The 19,772-nt window shown below is 40.2% G+C and overlaps 2 protein-coding genes across 9 annotated transcripts in view; one reads left to right on the top strand and one right to left on the bottom strand.

Annotated features, from left to right (window-relative positions):
* Positions 1–2,194: 2,194 nt before the first annotated feature.
* On the bottom strand, positions 2,195–7,069 carry tmem218 (transmembrane protein 218). Of its 2 annotated transcripts, XM_061803468.1 has the most exons (4): positions 6,680–7,069; positions 6,407–6,424; positions 6,036–6,138; positions 2,195–2,627 (listed from the first exon to the last, which is right to left on the bottom strand). In XM_061803468.1, exons 1-4 carry the CDS (start codon positions 6,787–6,789, stop codon positions 2,493–2,495), a joined length of 366 nt encoding a protein of 121 aa, XP_061659452.1. In that variant the 5' UTR covers positions 6,790–7,069; the 3' UTR covers positions 2,195–2,492. The 2 variants fall into 2 exon arrangements, with proteins under 2 accessions (XP_061659452.1, XP_061659453.1); XM_061803469.1 differs by lacking the exon at positions 6,407–6,424 and having other exon boundaries at positions 6,680–7,064.
* Positions 6,438–19,772, top strand: part of pknox2 (pbx/knotted 1 homeobox 2) — a 187,198-nt gene continuing 173,863 nt past the window's right edge. For 2 of the 7 annotated variants that reach the window (XM_061803464.1, XM_061803456.1), the window contains exon 1: positions 8,526–8,612. The gene's annotated coding sequence lies outside the window, so the exon portion shown is untranslated. Of the gene's footprint in view, positions 6,567–8,525; positions 8,613–19,772 lie in introns of those variants that run through there. The other 5 variants (XM_061803465.1, XM_061803459.1, XM_061803458.1 and 2 more) reach the window with 5 other exon arrangements.

The following is a 19,772-nucleotide window of genomic DNA, read 5'->3' as shown; positions in this document are numbered from 1 at the left end:
TCTCCTGAAATGCAACTCAGAGACACAGAGATGGTTTATGCGGCTCATCACTCTTATCAACATCTCTGAATGTGTGTTCTGCTTCTTTCTGAGTTGTTCAACAATCACAATTTGCAAAATGTACAGTATATTGACCATTGACTTTACGACCAGCCTTGCACCCTGCCTTTTGCCTGAAGTCTGCTGGGTTAAGCTCTTCTTAACTTAGATGAAAGTGGACTTTTGTGAAAATTCCTGAAAATACAAATGCGAGCACTAGGGGGTCGGGGGGGGGGGGTGTTGGCTGTGGTGCATTCTGGCTATTTCTGTGAACAAAATTCAGACAAAAATTTAAAGTAAAATTTCTAAGTCCTGACCCAAAAAAAAATTGGCCAGAAGTTCCCCAAGGGCCAAGTTCAGATTTTTTTGCCCGCCGTCCCACTATCACTGGATAGTACAAAACCACATTTGTCATTAAAATATGCTTAAAATATGACAGCTTATATAAACACAAATGAATTAAGTGAACTATTCAGTAAAAAGACATCTAAAATTGTCTTTTTCCCCACATTATACATATTACAGAAATAGAATATACACAAAAATGTATCCTAGAATTTCTACACCGTACAACAAAAGATGTTAAAGACGTTGATCTGTAGTAATTACTATTAACGTTTAAGTCTCAAACTTGTTACGTCGCGTTGTACTGATACACCACATTGCTCACTATCTTAGATATAGATCTACTAATACTCATAGTATAATCAGTTGCCTTTAATATTTTGTTACACAGTCACTCACATTTGAAACATGTACGGGTGTGGTCAGTCAAGCTCGCAGATAAAGTTGCAGGTGTGATTGAGGATGGCTTTAAAATAACTTACTGGATTAATATAACATAACTGTAAATTAGAAATAAAATTAACAAATACATAACTAAAATAGAAAACTCAGAAAAGATAATTTCCAATTTCAACTGATATTAGTAGAACATGATAAAACGGTATTTAAAATTTTTCATCAATACAAATTCTTGATATGACAAACTTTATCTGAAGCAAAGTTTAATGCACTGGGCTGTCAAGGAATAAACATGAACGGTCTATCCCCGCAATGTTTTGAAAATGCTGAAAGTTTACTTCAACATGATCAGCGTTCATGGCAACAAGCTTTCGATACATTGTAAACATTCCTGTTGGCAATCGTGACGTATTGTTGTGTGTGTGTGTGTGTGGGGGGGGGGGGCACGCGCCACGTGACTGCCGTAAATAGGCCGGCTTACTAGAAGGCAACTTTACGTGCATACGTTCCAAATATTGGCCACACCTGAATCAAGCGACGAGGTGGATGATAGTTTTTTTTTTTTTTTGCGCCGTCACACTGCCTCGCGATCGACGCAAAGAGCACCCCTGCCTGGTGTAACTGAATTTCCTTTGACATGCCTCATGATGTTGATTACTTTCGACTTAAATGCGCTCGCATTACGTGAAGCAGTTCTGAACATGCGCTATCGTACATGATCTGTACGGTTAACTTGCATTTCCTGTTTCCGGGTGAATACTGGTTGTTTTTTGAAGCAGCCTTGTTTAGTTAACGTTCAGGAAATAAACGCGTAAATTAATGTCCACACAAAATAAGCGACATCTTGAGAGAATGCGAGGGAAGGGGCGTTACTGTTACTAGTGTTCGTGCCTCAACATGGCTACGCTCGTGAAAGCAAAACAACGAACTCAAACGCATGTTCGTCCAATGTTGTCAACTAATATCCGGATTAATTATAGGCAAATTTTCCTCAATTTTCAGGAGCAATTTACATGAAAATTTAAAAATCCGGAATTCCGGGAAAATCTGGAGGACTTTCATCACCGTTAACTGTGACCCTAATGAGAAGTGTTATCGAAAATGCATGGATGAATGGGATCATAATTGGAATTTATACGCAAATTTCAGTCACCGCTTTGGATATTTCTGCTTTTAAATAAAGTGTGTCAACATATTTAGCCTGTGTAAACTTGAACTTAAATTCGAATGCCACATTCATACAAGTTCCGTTATGCTGTAGTTTTAAAAAGACAAAGTGTATTTGTGTAATTCTTTTTTATTAATAAAATTGAAAAAATAAAAATAACAGGTCAAAGAATCACAAGTACTATCACATGGGAATTTTAAAAAATAGTTAACAGAAATAGCGGGGTTTAAAAATAATAATAAAACGTAAAAAGACATTTCAAGCAAACAAAACATTTCAAAAGGAAGACAGTACCTAAATGCACATTGACCTAATGTGAGTAATGGTGTAGATGCATCCAATAGGAACATACTGACTTAAACCACCATCCCCAAACCACTACATAGTTCTCCAGTTTTTACCTGCAATACATGGAATGTTGGCCATGGGAAAGTCCCGTTATTTTGGTTCCGCAGTCTGTAACAAAGATGAACTGGGCCTCTTGCTGGCTTCTCTTCTTTTAGGTTGTTTACATGAGCAATGTGATCCGGTGGCAACTCTTCTAGTATGTTCTCAAAGCTTTAGCATAGACAGGCTCCAAGAAATGAAAGGGGAGTAGCAGGAACAAGGCGCAGAGAAAGAGGACACTTATTAAAGCCAGCAACACATAGCGAGCGATGAACAAAGTGTCCACAATCTGTGGAGGGAAAAGATGATACAATCAATTTGGTGTTGTGAATTCTAAAGAGTTGTGAACGATCTTGTATGTAGTTGAGAGATAAGTCCACAATATAATACAAATGGAAAGACTACTTCTAATTACAGAATGTTATTATATGCCGCCAGAGGTCAGGACAGAGCTTTCACTTAACTGAAGGAGAAGGACCATAGCAAGATGAAGGCAATTTGAATTTCACAAAAACAATGTGCTGGTATTGAAGGAAACAAGTTTGAAATTCTTTTCGTAGCAATATTTTTCAATTACACTTGAACTGACTGCATAATTAACTTTGGTCTGAACTTAGGGTGCTGTTTCCTTCTATAGTCTGATCAAACCACTGGCCTATTACCGTATTTGTGTAATGTAACTTTATGTATCACTGGCATAGCGCGGAATCCTCAAATCGCCCAACCATTACTTTTGGGAAACTCCCAAAAACTACATGTTCGTTGAGCCATGATTGTATCATCAAAAAGATGTAGCAGACACGTTTTCAGCAAACTGAGGTGACACACGGATTCCCCCCAAAAAACTCCATTCTATGAAGCTATCCTGCTGTGACACTGCCACAACAAGACAATTTTGACCCTAAAGCAGATGTCCCTAACCACCAGTCCGCAGACAGTTACCACGCTGTGAGGTGTTTAGATGACCAGGGCGCAAAGAAAAATGACCAATTTAGATTAATTATGTTGTACTGCAATTCATGAATATGGCAGATTAGGTCCAACAATGTATTATTAGCTAACTAAAGAAATAACGTATAGTCACCACAGTCTGAATGAATGTCCGTGAAGGCAAATGCTATTTCCAGCGATGGAGTAAAGAATCCAGAAATATCCAAAAGATGAGTGGCAGCAGGCAGATAATCCGAGTCGTTCTTGTTAAGAAGCCCTGTCTAAAAAGAAGCCAGTCCTGATATAGGCAATTCCCAAACGTTGAACAAAGATCTGCGTCAGATGACGTAATAAAGAATCTACAGTGCCTTGTGAAAGTATTCGCCCCTTTTGAACTTTTCACCACATTTCAGGCTTCAAACATAAATATATACAATTATTTTTTTGGGTCAAAAATCAACAACAAGTGGGACACAATCGTGAAGTGGAATTAAATTTATTGGATATTTTATACTTTTTTAACAAATAAAACACGTGCAATATGATTCGGCCCCTTTACTTTCAGTGCAGCAAACTCACTCCAGAAGGTCAGTGAGGATCTCTGAATGATCCAATGTTGACTGATGATGATAAAGAGAATCCACCTGTGTGTAATCAAGTCTCCGTATGAATGCACCTCTTCTGTGATAGTCTCAGGGTTCTGTTTAAAGTGCAGAGAGCATCATGAAGCCCAAGGAACACACCAGGCAGGTCCGAGATACTGTTCTGGAGAAATTTAAAGTCTGATTTGGATGCAAAAAGATTTCCCAAGCTTTAAACATCTCAAGGAGCACTGTGCAAGCAATCATATTGAAACGGAAGGAGTATCAGAGCACTGCATATCGACCAAGACCCGGCCGTCCCTCTAAACTTTCACCTCGAACAAGAAGACTGATGATCACAGATGCGGCCAAGAGGCCAAGGATCACTCTGGATGAACTCCAGAGATCTACAGCTGAGGAGGGAGAGTCTGTCCATGGGACAACAATCAGTTGTACACTGCACAAATCTGGCCTTTATGGAAGAGTGGCAAGAAGAAAGCAATTTTGTCAAAGATATCCATAAAAAGTCTTGTTTAAAGCTTGCGACCTGGGAGACACACCAAACGTGGAAGAAGGTGCTCTGGTCAGATGAACTTTTTGAGAAAACATGCAAAAGGATATGTTTGGCGTAAAAGCAACACAGCTCTTCACCCTGAACACACCATCCCCACTGTCAAACATGGTGGTGGCAGCCTCATGGTTTGGACCTGCTTTTCTTCAGCAGTGATAGGGAAGATGGTTAAAATTGATGGGAAGATGAATGGAGGCAAATATAATACCTTTCTGGAGGAAAACCTGTTGGAATCTGCAAAAAACCTGAGACTGGGACGGAGATTTATCTTCCAACAGGACAATGATCCAAAACAAAGCCAAATCTACAATGGAATGGTTCACAAATAAATGTATCCATATCTTAGAATGGCCATGTCAAAGTCCAGACCTGAATCAAATCGAGAATCTGTGGGCAGAACTGAAAACTGCTGTTCACAAACGCTTTCCAGCCAACCTCACTGAGCTGTTTTGTAAGGAATAATGGTATAGTGATACACACTTGTTGCTGTTGCCATGTTAATGACGGTATCCAGCCGCTTTTGCGGTTCCAAGATAAAGCCCAATAATCATAAAAAACGGGATGCGGTGGTAACGGAATACAAAAACTTTATTCCTGTGATCTGAGATGGAGAAATTGTGAAAGAGCAAATTTGTCTTGTAGTCTGTAGTCTGCATTACGTGTTGTCAGTCTCATTCCGCCGACATATTTTTTTAAATAACTTTAGTGGCCATCAGATATTGACAGTAATACGTTAAAAGACACTCAAAAAATAACTACACAAATACTACTATATAAAAAGACACTAGATTTTGGATTCAGATATGTTGTGTACGATGGCAACAAGGAGTAAATGTCTTTCGTGGAGCCGACCAATGATGTCATTCATCGCATCGGCGAATGATGACATTTTCGCCGACCTACATAAAATGCTAATGGTCGACCGATACCAATCTCACCGATCTGATTGGTGTGAACCCGAGTAAAGACCTGATTGTAACAGATCACGTCACATGCAAACAGTTAACCAGAGATCTTCAAATTAAATTATATCAAACGGAAAGACAGAAAAGACTCCAAGTCAACCTGGCTACTGTGTGGTTGATCCACTAATGACGAGCCCATCAGTCGTCAGTCAAAAATATATGTTAACATTCGTTGGAGTCAACTACTGGCTGAATAGCGTCTCTGACTGGGATCAGGCTTGATAAAGTTAACTTTACCATTTGCGTTCATTGGGGACTCGTACACAGAACAACTTGGAGAGGTGCTGCTGTTTTAAATGACATTGCTGCGGTGGAGCAAGCTGTTTAGCTCCTAGGCTAGGGAGCTAGAGAGCACAACAAACAGTTGTATCGGTCCGCTGGCGTTCCATGAGCCGACTGCGAGCCAATGACACAGCCGTCCAACTCTGTCAGCTCACTGTACGCCAGCTCACCACAACATGGACAATTTATCGAGACCTGAAAAACTATTGTGTCCATTTCATTTATCAAATGATAATTCAGAATAGTTATTATCATGAAAGGGCCCATTTGCATGGATACTCATGTTTAACATTGGGTGTGCACGTTAAAATGTGATTTAGAAGGAATGTATAAATAGAAGATTGAGTCAGATCAGTGTGGAGCTTCACCTCTGTCTCTCTGAAAGCAGATGGGGTAGTTGGGCTCTGAGGGAAAAACACCAGTCCCAGGGTAATGGTAAGAGCCAAAATGAAAACTGGGACAACTCCTAGCCTGGAAATATCACACACAAATTTCATATAGTGAAGACAACAAAAGAAAAAATGGTGAATTTGCATATGGTGCTTTTCACATGATAATTATGTACAACTAATATGCATGACTGCTTTTTTAACCATGAAAATAGTCAACTATACAGGTATTTTAGGGTATGTTTTACAGTACAGCTCACTAATAAAACCACACATAGTTTACCTCCTAAAATTTACTTGAATCAGCATTGTATTCGGGGTGGTGTGAGGTGTGTTGCTGGTGCTCTCACATCAGTGATCCAGTCGGTCTTTGCAGCGTCAACCCAAGTATTTGAGACACTATTAAAACTGCAGCGATTACCAATACGCCTTGCCCAACCCATTGCATTTTTGTACCATTCGAAGACTGATTATCCAGCGAAATAGAAAACTACCGGAACGTAAACAAAGGTGACTGTGAAGTTATTTTATCTCGAGTATATAACGTTAAGATCGACACGTGTGTAAATAAGGAACTATTGTGGTTGGTGTGATGATTGTGACGTCTTGGGTATTTTACTCACTTTGATGATCCAGACGCTCTCAGAAGCATCAAACAGAGCAAAAAAGTCACTATCCAAACAGCAGTGATGACGAAAACGCCTGTGCCGACTCCCAACACTGTAATAGCCATTTGAAGGTTGTTTAGTCCTCATGAAGATTAGCGGTCACGTCGCTATTTAGCTTTAGGGTTCTATTGCTGTGTGCGTAAACTACGTTAGCTGTAGCTGCTAACCTTTCCGAACACAGTAGCATTACAAAGACAACCAAAGTGCTGTTGTGACCACGAGAAAGTGGCCTTCGCAATTCATTCATATAAATTATTTTCATAGTAACGCCATTCAAAGCGTCCGACCACTTAATTCTTCATAGTAACAGCAAACTCAAATCTGGTTGGATAACTGAAATGTGGACTAGCCAATTGAATGAGTTGTTACTGGAATAGTTCTCGTAGTAAAGTATAAAAGATATAGGAATGAAATGAATGACCGATTCTGGATTTCTGTTATGGCTGTTGTCCAAATGTCATTACAGAAGAGGGTTTTTATTTTATTTTGTTGGTCCAGTGGTTTATTTAGCATCCCAAAACGTCTGTTACGCACAACTGTGCTATGTGTATTGAATGTAATGAATAACATCGGTAACAAATTGATTTGACAAAGACAGTAGTCAGCCGGAACGGTAGAGCGTTGGCCTCGCAGTTCTGAGGACCGGGTTCAAATCCCGGCCCCACCTGTGTGGAGTTTGCAGGTTCTCCCCGTGCCTGTGTGGATTTTCCCCAGGCACTCCAGTTTCTTCCCACATCCCAAAATAAAACATGCATTAATTGGAGACTATAAATTGGCCCGAAGTGTGATTGCGAATGCGACTGTTGTCAGTCTCCTGCGATTGGCTGGCAACCAGTTGAGGGTGTACCCTTGCCTCCTGCCCGATGACAGCTGGGATTGGCTCCTGCACTCCCGTGACCATCATGAGAATAAGTGACTCAAAAAATGGATGGGTGGATAGTAGTAGTTATAGATAGCCGTCAGGGGGCGGGCCTGATCCGCCTTCAAAGTGTAGTTCAGGGAAGCTTCCCACATTTATATGTTAAATTCATTTGAATAATTGTACTGTGTAAGTACAATTTTATTTTGGATTACAGTATAGCAAAAAAAAAAAAAAAAGAAAAAAAAAGAAAAGAAATCGTAGGGCGATTGCTGTTTTTTTTTTTATTTGTTTACGTGCTCACGCTAAAAACTGAAAACTCAATACGGACTCGGCATGAATTTATTTTGATAAAATGATGCGTGTAAAACGCTAATATATATGTATGAGTACAGTACTCTTTTTTTTATTCATAAAACACCGTCGAGTATTACAAGACAAGATGCACTTGACAAGAAGTCAAGTTGATTTTTGTCAGACCTGCTGGCTTTGTTGTGACAATTAATAATTTGGAGTTTAGTGCACTGAAAAAAGTATGTAATTTTTGTTTTGATGTCGTTACAATGTAGTAAGACTATGTCATTTTCTCCTCTAAAATAAATAATGGAAAAATATAAATGACTTAAAACGTTTAATCCAATGTTACATTATCAAACGAAATACATGAACGTGTCACACCTACGCATGTGTAGTTATGGTGGAAAAGCTATCCAATGAAAAACATATTTCTATAAATTTGGGTTGAGACAGTTGTTAAATGTGTATCCCAGGGTGAAGAGAGTTGAGACTCAATGCCCTAAATCGTACAACATTTACATATTTTTCTTTTTCGTTGAGCCCAACACGGAGTGTCCTTTTTTTTTTCTTCCAACGGATACTCGAATGCATCTGCGGCACTCTGAGAAAATGGGGGAGCGGAGTCAGAGCATGTGGTGGGAGGGGCTTGTAGCGTGTGACGTCACTGGCGGTGTGGAGGAGTATAGGCTGTGCTGTCAAGCCAGTGTCAGTCTGATGAAGATTGGCATGCAGGTAAGCTGTCATTCATTTTCAATGTCAGTGCTTGTGAGTAGGGGCTTTCTGTTCGAGCAGGCCTTTCCCCCCCCCCCTTCTTTACAAAAGGCAGGACATTGTTCATGGAGTCAGACTGGCAGCCAGGCCAGAGAGAGAGAGAGAGAGAGAGAGAGAGAGAGAGAGGGAGGGAGGGAAAGAGAGAGGGAGGAAAAGAGGGAGGGGGAAGTAGAGAAGGGAAGAAAAAGATGGAAAGGAGGGAACACGTATTTATGTGCTATAGAGGGAGCAGTGTTTTTTTTTTGTCTTGTTTTTTTTGTCTTGCTCCCTTTGGATTAAATGTGTTGACCATTTTTCTGGTGAATGCACGTCGACTTTATTTTCGACGCTCTTTGTTTGTTTGGATAAAATAACGCTGATTAGATCGACCACAGCGATACGTTGGTTCTCAGATCTGGTTTGTTTTTAAATGCATTTGACGCTAAACAATTGAACAGTACAAGAGTTGATTCGAAACGAGCAGTTGTTGTGTATTGCAACCCTCAGTGTCTTCACTGCATTTACGTGTATTTGCTTGATCGGTTATTTATTTATTTAAAAATAATACATTTCAAACGAAAGTGAAGTAATTTTGCACTAATGCATGCACGCTTTTGTTACTGGAAAAACTTGCGGTAGCTGATAGAAGAAGAAAAAAAGAAGCCTTTACAATAGACCTGGCCAACATTACTTAACTCAGAATTAGGGAATACTGTACTGTAGTTGCAATACCACATTGTAAACATTTTACCCACCCCAACAAACAAATGTCTACACTGAAAACCGTAGAAATAACACGCACTATGTAATTTCTTGGCCATGATTTTGTGCCAAGTAATTGCATTTTGTTTCCAATTTGAAATAGTGTTGGTTGCAATATACGATGGTGAATGTTTCCATACACAACTGGAATACTAAAAGAAACTCCCAAGAAAATTGACCTTTGGACCGCTTACCACTTTATATATCCTGAAGATGGATTTATTTCACGGTGCTTAGGGTCCTCATCATTACTCTCATCAGCAATGTTTGACTGATATGAAATGGTAAAAGCCAAAGCCTGAAAGACGACACCAGCACTCTGAGATTATTATGAATGCTCTTGTAAATCTTTGTTTACAATTAAGTGTTAGATGAACTTTACCTGTTTGTTTTATGAACTAAGTCCTGGTTGAATCATTGTTTTTCTGTAAACTGAGTTTTTTTTTTTTAAAGGCCAATCTATATACTATATTAAACCCTAATAGATGACTAGCACAATCACTGCCTGTACATACCTCTTATCACAAAAAGGTAGTATAAAGGAAATTAGAAAACTTGGATCTTAAATGTATAGATATGCTTTGATTTATACTGTGATGTTTTTGTCGTTACCATTATTCAGCCGTAGAAAAGAGAAATGTGCACTGCCACACAATGGCTCTCACCTGCAAATGCTTGAATCACAGCCCTTTTCTACCATAGCTTCATTAAATATGCCCTCGCCATTTATAGACAAATCATGTGCTTCCCTGAGAAATCACAATAGCGATTTAGACCACTTAAACTCCTACATTCAGATACATCTACCCTGCAGGGTTCTGAGGATTAAGTACTACTGTTGCTGTCACCCTTTGCCTACTACCTTTTCAACAACTGAGATTACTGGATTACTTGTGTCATCGTGCAGATTCGGTTTGGGAGGATGTCTCATAGTGTACTGCATCCAGTCATTGAAACACACAATTTGAAAACAATCACCACCAGTCACTCATAAGTCAGACCACATCCATCCATTTTCTGAGCCGCCTATCCTCACAAGGGTGGTGGAGCCTATCCCAGCTGTCATCGGGCAGGAGACATAAAGACAGAAAACAGTCGCACTCACAATCACACCTAGGGGCCATTTAAAGTATCGAATTCATGTTGTGTGTTTTGGGGATGTGGGAGGAAACCGGAGTGCCCGGAGAAAATCCACGCAGGCACCATGAGAACATGCAAACTCCACACAGGTGGGGCTGGGATTTGAACCTCGGTCCTCTGAACTGTGAGTCCAACACTTCACAGCTGGTCCACCGTTCCCAGTTAGGGGACAATCCCGAATAAATCTACGTCTAACTCTTGCTAAAATCGTATTTGATTATTTGTGTCATTGGACAAGCAGGCCACAAATAGTCTGTAACTATTTACATATGTGCATGCTATTAGAAGATGAGGAGCAATACTTTATTTTCCTTCAGTTTTTTTAGAGCAGGGGAAAATTGCGAACAATATGTTTTGGTCACACAAACTGGAGGTAAACACAAGACACAGCATGTCCCAAAGCAAATATGTTGTTCCAATCAAGTAAATTGGCTGAAAAACAAAGAACTAGCACCAATACAAGTTAAAAAAGAAAAATAAACAATTTCTCCAATGTATTCAATTTTTAATGTTTGTGTGCAGTAATACATCAGGCTTTCTTTAATAGTAGTCAGATTTTGTGAGATGTGAGTTTCCGTTCTGTAAATTCGACTAGAATAAGCTTTTTGTCTCCTTGTTATCCTTATCGTTATCGTTATCCTAGAGTGTGTTGAGTCCTCTTCCAGGCCCACGAGCAATGTGATGTGTCCAGGCCTATTATATTCCATTGTCCAGGAAACCAATTCAGTTGTGTGGTGTTGCGTTGCATGTTTTTGGGTATATCAGGGTCCTCTCAGTTCATGCCCCCTTAAGCCCGCCTCTTCCCGATTGCTCTCAAGAAGAAGCAGAAGCTGGGTTTTTACTGTGAGACAGCTCATTTTCAGGACAGACTGCACGCATACCAATGCTCATTCCACAGAAATTGTTTTATTGGAATGATACTAAGCAAGCCACCAGGGAGCAAGATCGACAAGAGATGGCTTGGCTTAAGTTATGCTTGTGGTGGGTCAACAAGAATGATCTGTGAATGTACTCCGAGCACATGCTGATGTCAGAAAATACAATAAATTATCTTTGGTGTGTAAAGTCACTTTTCCGTCGCTCCCTTCCAAAATAATTGAGACACTCCGGCAAATTTCAGATTTATTGTGAATTAAATTTGCATTGAAAAAAAAATCAAAAGATGGATCTCTGGAAATAATTTGTGAAACCAAGATGAAATGTTGGTCACTCTGGTCATGCTTATGTTTTGATACCAAACCATAGTCTCCAGGCAATAAAGGAATTGGTCTCACTGTTCAATATTTTTGGAGAGGAGTGTAAATGAAATCCTTTTTTTTTCTAATTGGGTCTTCAAAATGCCCCGCGAAAAACAATTTCTACATCTGGAAAACCCTGCCTCATTGCTTCACTCAAGTACAATCAATTAGTCTTGGTCATGGTCTCAAACGAACCTATGGTCATGCTCTTACCTATACAAGCTGTCCTTGAATGGTGTCTATGTGTTTAAGTAATGATTTTAGCAACAACAGGACCCATTCCAAAATCTAAAAAGCATTGCGTGGAATGCAATAGACTAATAATCCAATATATATTTTTTGTAAACACACGCGTGCGCACGCACGCACACACACACGCGTGCGCACGTACGCACGCACGCACACACACACACTCACACACACAGATAGCGTGGCTGCAAATGTGCTTGATATAGACTTTAATGTCCTCTGCATCCAATGTGTCAGAATAACCTTTTTTGATATTGTTTTTCCAGTAAAATTATTTCTAGACATCAGTAGTTATTATTCAAGGATCAAACACAGAATCAAATTAGGAACAGCTCATTATATATTCTGCATTTAAAGATGCTGAACCTCATTGTGCCTTTGGTTCCTATCCCTAATGGAATGTAGATAATCCTAATAAATGAAAAGTACTACACATATAAATATGAAGCTTGGCAGTAAATCCTTTATACATTATTTTTCCGAATCCTGGCAAGGGCCAAAGTGGCTGAGGTTCGAAATCTGGGATTTCTATTCAACATCAGATCATCGCTTAGAAAATCTTAGCAAGCAAAGCCTTATTAGCTCTGATAGTAATGAATATACAGTACAGATAAAATTGTTTCAAAATTTAATAGCACTCTTCCCCCATTAGAAATTCCAAACAACAACAAAAAAATAGATTTTTTTTATGCATGCGAATACACCACAAAATCTAGGTACTTTAACACAGGTGGTATTTTATTTTTCTTAAGAAGCACTTGAAATTAGTAAATTTGCATAAATTAACACTACATAGAACAAAACTGTTAGTTTTTTAAACAACTGAATAACAATGCCAGTTTACAAGCTCGACTGTACACAAATGACTGCACATCGTGGCATCAGACTGTCAAACTCCTGAAATTGGCAGATGACACCACGGTCATCGGCCTCATCAAAGACTGTGATGAGTCTGCATATCGACAGGAAGTGTCAAGACTGGAGCTCTGGTGTGGTCAACACAACCTGGCGTTGAGTACTCTAAAGACTGTAGAGATGATTTTGGACTTCAGGAGGCATCCTTCACCACAGCTGCCTCTGACGTTGTCTAACTGTCTTGTTTCAACCATGGAGACCTTCAAGTTCTTGCGAATTGCAGTCTCGGAGGACCTGAAGTGGGAGACGAACATCAACTCCATCCTCAAAAAAACCCAGCAAAGAATGTACTTCTTGTGGCTTCTGAGTTAGCACGGCCCGTCACAAGAGCTCCTGAGACAGTTCTACACAGTCGTCATCCAATCAGTGCTGTGTACGTCCATCAGTCTGGTTTGGGGCCGCCACAAAAAAGGACAAACTCCAACTGAAACGAAGAATCATAACCGCTGAAAGGATTGTCGGCACCCCTCTACCCACTATTGACGATTTGCACGCAACACGAACTAGGTCAAGAGCCAAGATTCCAGTCTTTTCCATCCAAATTTGAACCAGCGTACTCGGCTTCTCTGAGCAGTGTAAAATTCAAACTGAAACCATTTAAAATGATCACAAATGTGTGTTAAACAAATTAAAATTATTTGCTGTTATGCATTCTATTTTCCCCACAAGAGTTCCCAAGTTTCTTTATAGCATGTGCATTACCAGTACAAGTTTTTGTCCAAATACCCCAAAGATAAAGGATATTGTTTTATTCTTGTCTTGCTGATATCAGCAAATTTTCATTGTTTATATGTTCTTGTTTTTGTCTCATGCAGTGTTTCATTATCCTTCACTGTTGTGTAAGCGTGAGGCGCAAGTGTAGAAATGTTCGCTCACATACAGTTAGAGGTTCCATTTAATGCTTCACGGGTAGACAAGTGCTCTAAATGCAGTTTGTATTAAGTAAGTAATTAAGAGACATTGGAGAAAAGGTCGATCAAGAAAAATACCTGCAGAGATGAGATGGTGAGAGCTGTGAAGAAGTCCCCAAATTAATAGTTGGGGTTAGACTGATACAAAAAAAAGTTAAAAAAAAAAGGTAGGCCAACTGAAAAGTATAAATATGAAAAGTATGACGATGTATAGCACTCAACACTTAGTTGGATCTCCTTTTATCTCAATGACTCCAGAATAAGGATTCATGTGGTGTCGACCAGTCTGGGGGACTGCTCAGGTGATATGGGAGCTCCGGTTGCTCTGATAGTGGCCTTCAGCGACTTTGCATTGTTGGGCCTGGTATATCGCATCTTCCTCTACAATACCCCATAAATTTTCTGTGGGGTTGACGTCAGACGAGTTTGCTCCCACATTCAAGGGCTTAAACCGGATACTGTGAGCTTTCGCACTGTGTGCAGGTGCAAGTCCTGTTCAAATATGAAATTGGCATCTCCATGAAGTTGGTCAGTAGCAGGACATGTCAAAGCATCCCAAACATCGCTACCTGTGCAAACTTCACACTTGGCTTCAAGCAATGTGGATTCTCTGCCTCTCCGTTCTTCCTCCAGATGCTGGAGCCTTGATTTCCAAAGCACATGCAAAATTGACTTCCATTAGAGAACATATCTTTGGACATCTCAGTAGCAGTCCAGTCTTTTCTTTCATTTACCCAGGTGAGAGGCTTCTGATTCTGCTTCTTGTAGAAGAATGGATAGACACAAAGAATGCAACAGCTGAATACCATGTCTTGTATACGTCTGTGCATAGTGATTCTAAGCGCAGTCCGCCCTGTCTTCCACATTTTTAAATTGGTTTTGTTTCACAAACGTCTCCAGAGTGTGGTTATCCTAATTTCTTTTACATTTGTTTTCTACCACGTCTTTTCCTTCCCTTTGCTCTCTTTAGTAATTTGCTTGGACACAGCTCTTTGAACAGCCAGCCTCTCGAGCCATGACCTTTTGTGTCTTGCCCTCCTTGTGCAAGGTGTCAGTGGTTGTCTTTTGGACAACTGTCAGGTCTGCAGTCTTCCACATGATTGTGTATCATAGAGAACGAGACTGAGAGGCAATTAAAAAACTTTGCAGGTTACTGTGTCACCTGATGTCATCAGTATTGCATCTCCCATACTCAATTTGGGATGTTCATTAGTTGCCTGTTATAATCATCATGAAAAGAAATAAACACTTGGAATATGTCAGGCTGAATGAATGTATAGTTTCACTTTTTGAATGGAATTACGAAAATCTACTTTGTCATTATCTTCTAATTATATGAACAACACATGGATGACTTTTGTAACAATTCTTCTTTTCTTTTCGTCTTGTCCCATTAGGGGTCGCCGCAGCGTGTCATCTTTTTTCCATCTAAGCCTATCTCCTGCATCTTCCTATCCAACTGCTCTCATGTCACACACAACATCCATCAACCTTCTCTTTGGTCTTCTTCTCACTCTGTTGCCTGGCAGCTCCATCCTCGGCACCCTTCTACCAATATACTCACTCTCTTGCCTCCGGACATGTCCAAACCATTGAAGTCTGCTCTCTTGAACCTTGTCTCCAAAACATCCAACTTTGGCTGTGCCTTGAATGACTTCATTTGTAATCTTATCCAACTTGCTCACTCCTAGCAAAAACCTCAACATCTTCATTTCTGCTACCTCCAGTTCTGCTTCCTTTTGTGTCTTTAGTGCTACCGTTTTGTTTACATCATTGCCGGCCTCACCACTGTTTTATAAACTTTGCAACATTCATCCTGTCGGATACTCTTCTGTCACATAGAACACCAGACACGTTCCGCCAACTGTTCCACACCGCTTGGACCCGTTTCTTCACTTCCTTACCACACTCTCCATTGCTCCGTATTGTTGACCCCAAGTATTTGAAGTTGTCCACCCTCGCCATCTCTTCTCCCTGGAGCATCACTCTTCCCTCTACACACCTCTCATTCACACACATATATTCTGTTTTACTTCGGCTACTCTTCATTCCTCTACTTTCCAGTGCATGCCTCTATCTTTCTAATTGTTCCTCCACCTGCTCCCTACTGTCACTGCAGATCACAATATCATCTGTGAACATCATGGTACAAGGGAATTCCAGTCTATAACCTCATCTGTAAGCCTATCCGTTACCACTGCAAACAGGAAGGGGATCAGAGATGATCCCTGATGCAGTCCCACCTCCATGTTAAATTCTTCTGTCACACCTATGGCACAACCTAACCACTGTTCTATTGCCCTAATACATGTCCTGTACTATTCCAACATATTTCTCCGCCGCACCAAACTTACAGATGCAGTACCACAGTTCCTCTCTTGGCACTCTGTCATCGGCTATTTCTAGATCCACAAAGACACAAGGTATCTCCTTCTGACCTTCTCTGTACTTTTCTGTGAGCATCCTCAAGGAAAATAATGCATCTGTTGTACTCTTTCTAGGCATGAAACATATTGTTGCTCGCAGATATTTACTTCTGTCCTGTACTCTTTCCCATAACTTCATTGTGGGGCTCATCAAGTTTATTCCTCTATCGTTTCCACATCTCTGAACATCTCCTTTGTTCTTAAAAATGGGGACTAGCACACTTTTCCTCCATTCTTCATCTTCTTTTCCGCTATTATTCTATTGAATAAGTTGGTCAAAAACTCCACAGCTATCTCTCCAAATTGCTTCCATACTTCCACCGGTATGTTATCAGGACAATCCGCCTTTCCATTTTTCATCCGGTTTGGTGCCTTTCTAACTTCCCCCTTACCAATCATTGCCACTTCCTGGTCCTTCACACTTGCCTCTTCTACTCTTCTTTCATTCTTGTTTTCTTCATTCATCAACTTCTCAAAGTATTTTTGTTACAACTTTTCTAACAATTATGAGGAGATTAAAAAAAGAAAATTCACCATGTAAGCAGAAAAATTTTATCAAAATTAATCAGAAATATCCAGGATAATGCCCCAAAACACAACGAAAGCAAGACTCAAACCCAAGAGAGCATTTATTTTAAAAGCTAAATATTAGACTGAATGAAGGCTGTAGTCCCTTCCAAAACAAAAAACAGAAATAGGCAGTGTTGAAAGCATAGAAAAGTGTCAATAAAATAGAATGCATGATTGCTAATGTCAGAGCAAGATGGGCTGCAGTATGGATTAGTTGCATATGATTTCCCGTGGAATATGAAGTCCTATTCTGATTCTCTATTTTACTATTTTTAAGTTGTGGCGCAGGGGCGTAGCAGGAGATCATTGGGCTCACAGTTCTGAGGACTGGGGTTCAAATCCCGGCCACACCAGTCTGGAGTTAGCTTGTTCTCCCTGTGCCCATGTGGGCTTTCATCGGCCCCTCCGGTTTCCTCCCACATCCCCAAAACATGCATCCATTTGTTGGGAACACTAAATTTCCCCTAGGTGTGGTTGTGTGTGTTTGTCTCTATGTGGCCTAAGATTGGGTGGAAACCAGCTGAGGGTGTAACCTGCCTCCTGCCCGATGAAAGCTCGGATAGGCTCCAGCCCTCTCACGACCCTCTTGATGATAAGGGGCTCAGAAAATGGATGGCTGGCTATTTTTAGTTCTGTCTCGTCACATACTTTGCTCATTTAAAATGTATTTTTTATTTTTATTTTTTCATCACAATTAGGTCTAATATTTTAAATTGTGCATCAGATGAAGATGTAAATTCCTCACGATAAAAGATGAACTGTTGTTCTCTTGACTTACTGTATATTCTCTTGACGTCAAACCCAAATATGTTTAGGTCACTGCAAAAATAAAGGAATTGGGCTCACTGTTCCAATACTTTGTTTGGAATTCTATGCGTGTATTGACTTGGATTGAGTATAACCGTTTTTCCATTAGCTCATCTTCCAAAATCCAAATAAAAATGTATGCAACTAAATTGTGCCCTTTGCATTCAAATTTTTATTCGACTTAAACATTAGTTTTTGATGACTGCAGGCGGAGTGTTATCCATTTCTCACTACTGCAGCAATGTTTCCAGCAGAGTCTCTGTTGTTCCTGCCGCTGTTACTTTTATTGCAAAGTTAACAAAGTCAACAGAAGTTAAAAACTAATTAAATGAATGTGTTTTATAAGCACTTAACTATGTTGTTGTTTTGTCTCCTGGGGGCATCAGCAACCATTGTGTAGTTATTTGTAGATGAGGTGCAGCATGAAAGAAGGTAACTGTTCAGGGCTCATACGTGGTCACGGTGAGAAAAACATGCCGTTGGAATGAAGAAATCTGCTTTAAGTAATGGTGATGGTTAAAGATTTATTTTTGGGGAAAAAATAGTTTAACTTTATTTTGACCAAAAAATCCCAGTACTAAAGTTTTCACTAAAGGTATGCATGTTTTAATATTTCCCAAATATTCCCTCAACCTATTATTAAAACCACACATAACCAGATTACACACAAATAGTGCAGTATAGGAGATGTCAAATTAAAGCAGCACGTTTGGGGGTCTGCCACACCGTTCTGAGGACCCAGGTTCAAATCCGGCCTCGCCTGCATTGAGTTCACACGTTCTCCCTCGCACTGCCTCAGTGGGTTTTCTCAAGTTGGAGAGCACCTCCTTAATCAGTGCATACATAAAAGTGATATAAATGAAAATAAATACGTGTAAGACATTGCATAAAAAGTATTGCTCAAGATTATTTAAAAATTGCGTGCCTTTGCATTAACAGTGCGGCTACAGGAAAGATAAGAGTTCAGGGTGGTAATTGTTCTCACTTTTCCTTAGTCTATCGGTCCATGCTTTTGCACATCTGTACCACCTTCCAGATGGCAGGGGCTCAAACAATTGATAACTGGGGTATGCAGTCTCCTTAATAATTTTCTGAGCTCTGCTGAGGCACCGAGAAGGAATAATTGTCTGACATGGAAGCAGCCAACAATCTGTGCTTTTTGTTGGATCAATTATATACAAAGTTATCCCATATTTGCTCTCTTTATGCTTTCAATGCTCTTTTGCCATGATTTGCTTGAACAATGTGATCCAATCAAGAGGCACATTGGGAAACACCAGACAGCGATGCAGCAGACAACATAAAGTCTGTGATGATCTCGAAAGGATGGTGAAGAAATCACAAACACTCACGTTGGCTTTTTTTTCATGCAGTAAGGAAACAAAAAGGAGGATTCGTGGAGATGTGGGCAGAATGGGCTGGAGATGGTGAGAGAGACACATCCCGTTCCTCTAGTCTTCCTTCCTTGAGAAATTGTCATACGTTGCGTGAACCTGGCACACTGTGAATCTCTGATATCATTCTTCAACTGTCAACAATTTTGTAAAGCTGACAGTTGTGATTGTCCTCTGAAGCCTTGCTCTGTCTGCCTCTGTGCAGTTCCTGTACCTAACAGACACAGTATGTCAGCACCCGCTTGATAGGTTAGTGGTAAAATGCCAGCCGCAACCTTGTGTCCAGGTTATTCTTTCTGAGGACTCTCGGGAAGTGGAGACGTTTTTGAACCTCCTTAATGGCCACTGTGGCGTTGTCTGTCTAGGAGAGGTCCTCAGAAATCAGGACTTTGAGGAACCTGAATGTGCAGACTTTTACACTCTCTCACCATTGATGAAGAGCAGAGATGGTTCACTCCTGTTCCTCCTAAAATCCACAATGACATCCTTTTGTTTTTATAGTATTCAGTGTCAGTTTGTTGTCTGTGCACCAGGTTGTGAGCTTCTGGACCTCCTCTGTAGGGTGCCTCATCTCCCTTTGAGATTAAACCGACCACTCTTGTGTTGTCAGCAAATTTGACGATGTTATTTTTGTCGACTGGGCTGCAGTCTAAGGTGTTGAGACAGTACAGAAGTGGGCTTACCATGGAGCCCTGTGGTGAGCTGATGCTCAATGTATGGGTGGAGTATA

The sequence above is a fragment of the Syngnathoides biaculeatus genome, chromosome 18, assembly GCF_019802595.1.
Source record: "Syngnathoides biaculeatus isolate LvHL_M chromosome 18, ASM1980259v1, whole genome shotgun sequence".
NCBI lineage: Eukaryota > Metazoa > Chordata > Actinopteri > Syngnathiformes > Syngnathidae > Syngnathoides > Syngnathoides biaculeatus.
This window is presented reverse-complemented; position numbering and strand designations above follow the sequence as displayed.

Bases quoted from the DNA above. Each gene is read 5' to 3' on its own strand.
- tmem218 (XM_061803468.1), bottom strand. From the start codon at position 6,789: ATGGCTATTACAGTGTTGGGAGTCGGCACAGGCGTTTTCGTCATCACT. The intron at 2,628-6,035 runs GTGAAGCTCCAC...TTCCCTCCACAG, and splicing joins CTGCTTTCAGAGAGACAGAG to ATTGTGGACACTTTGTTCAT.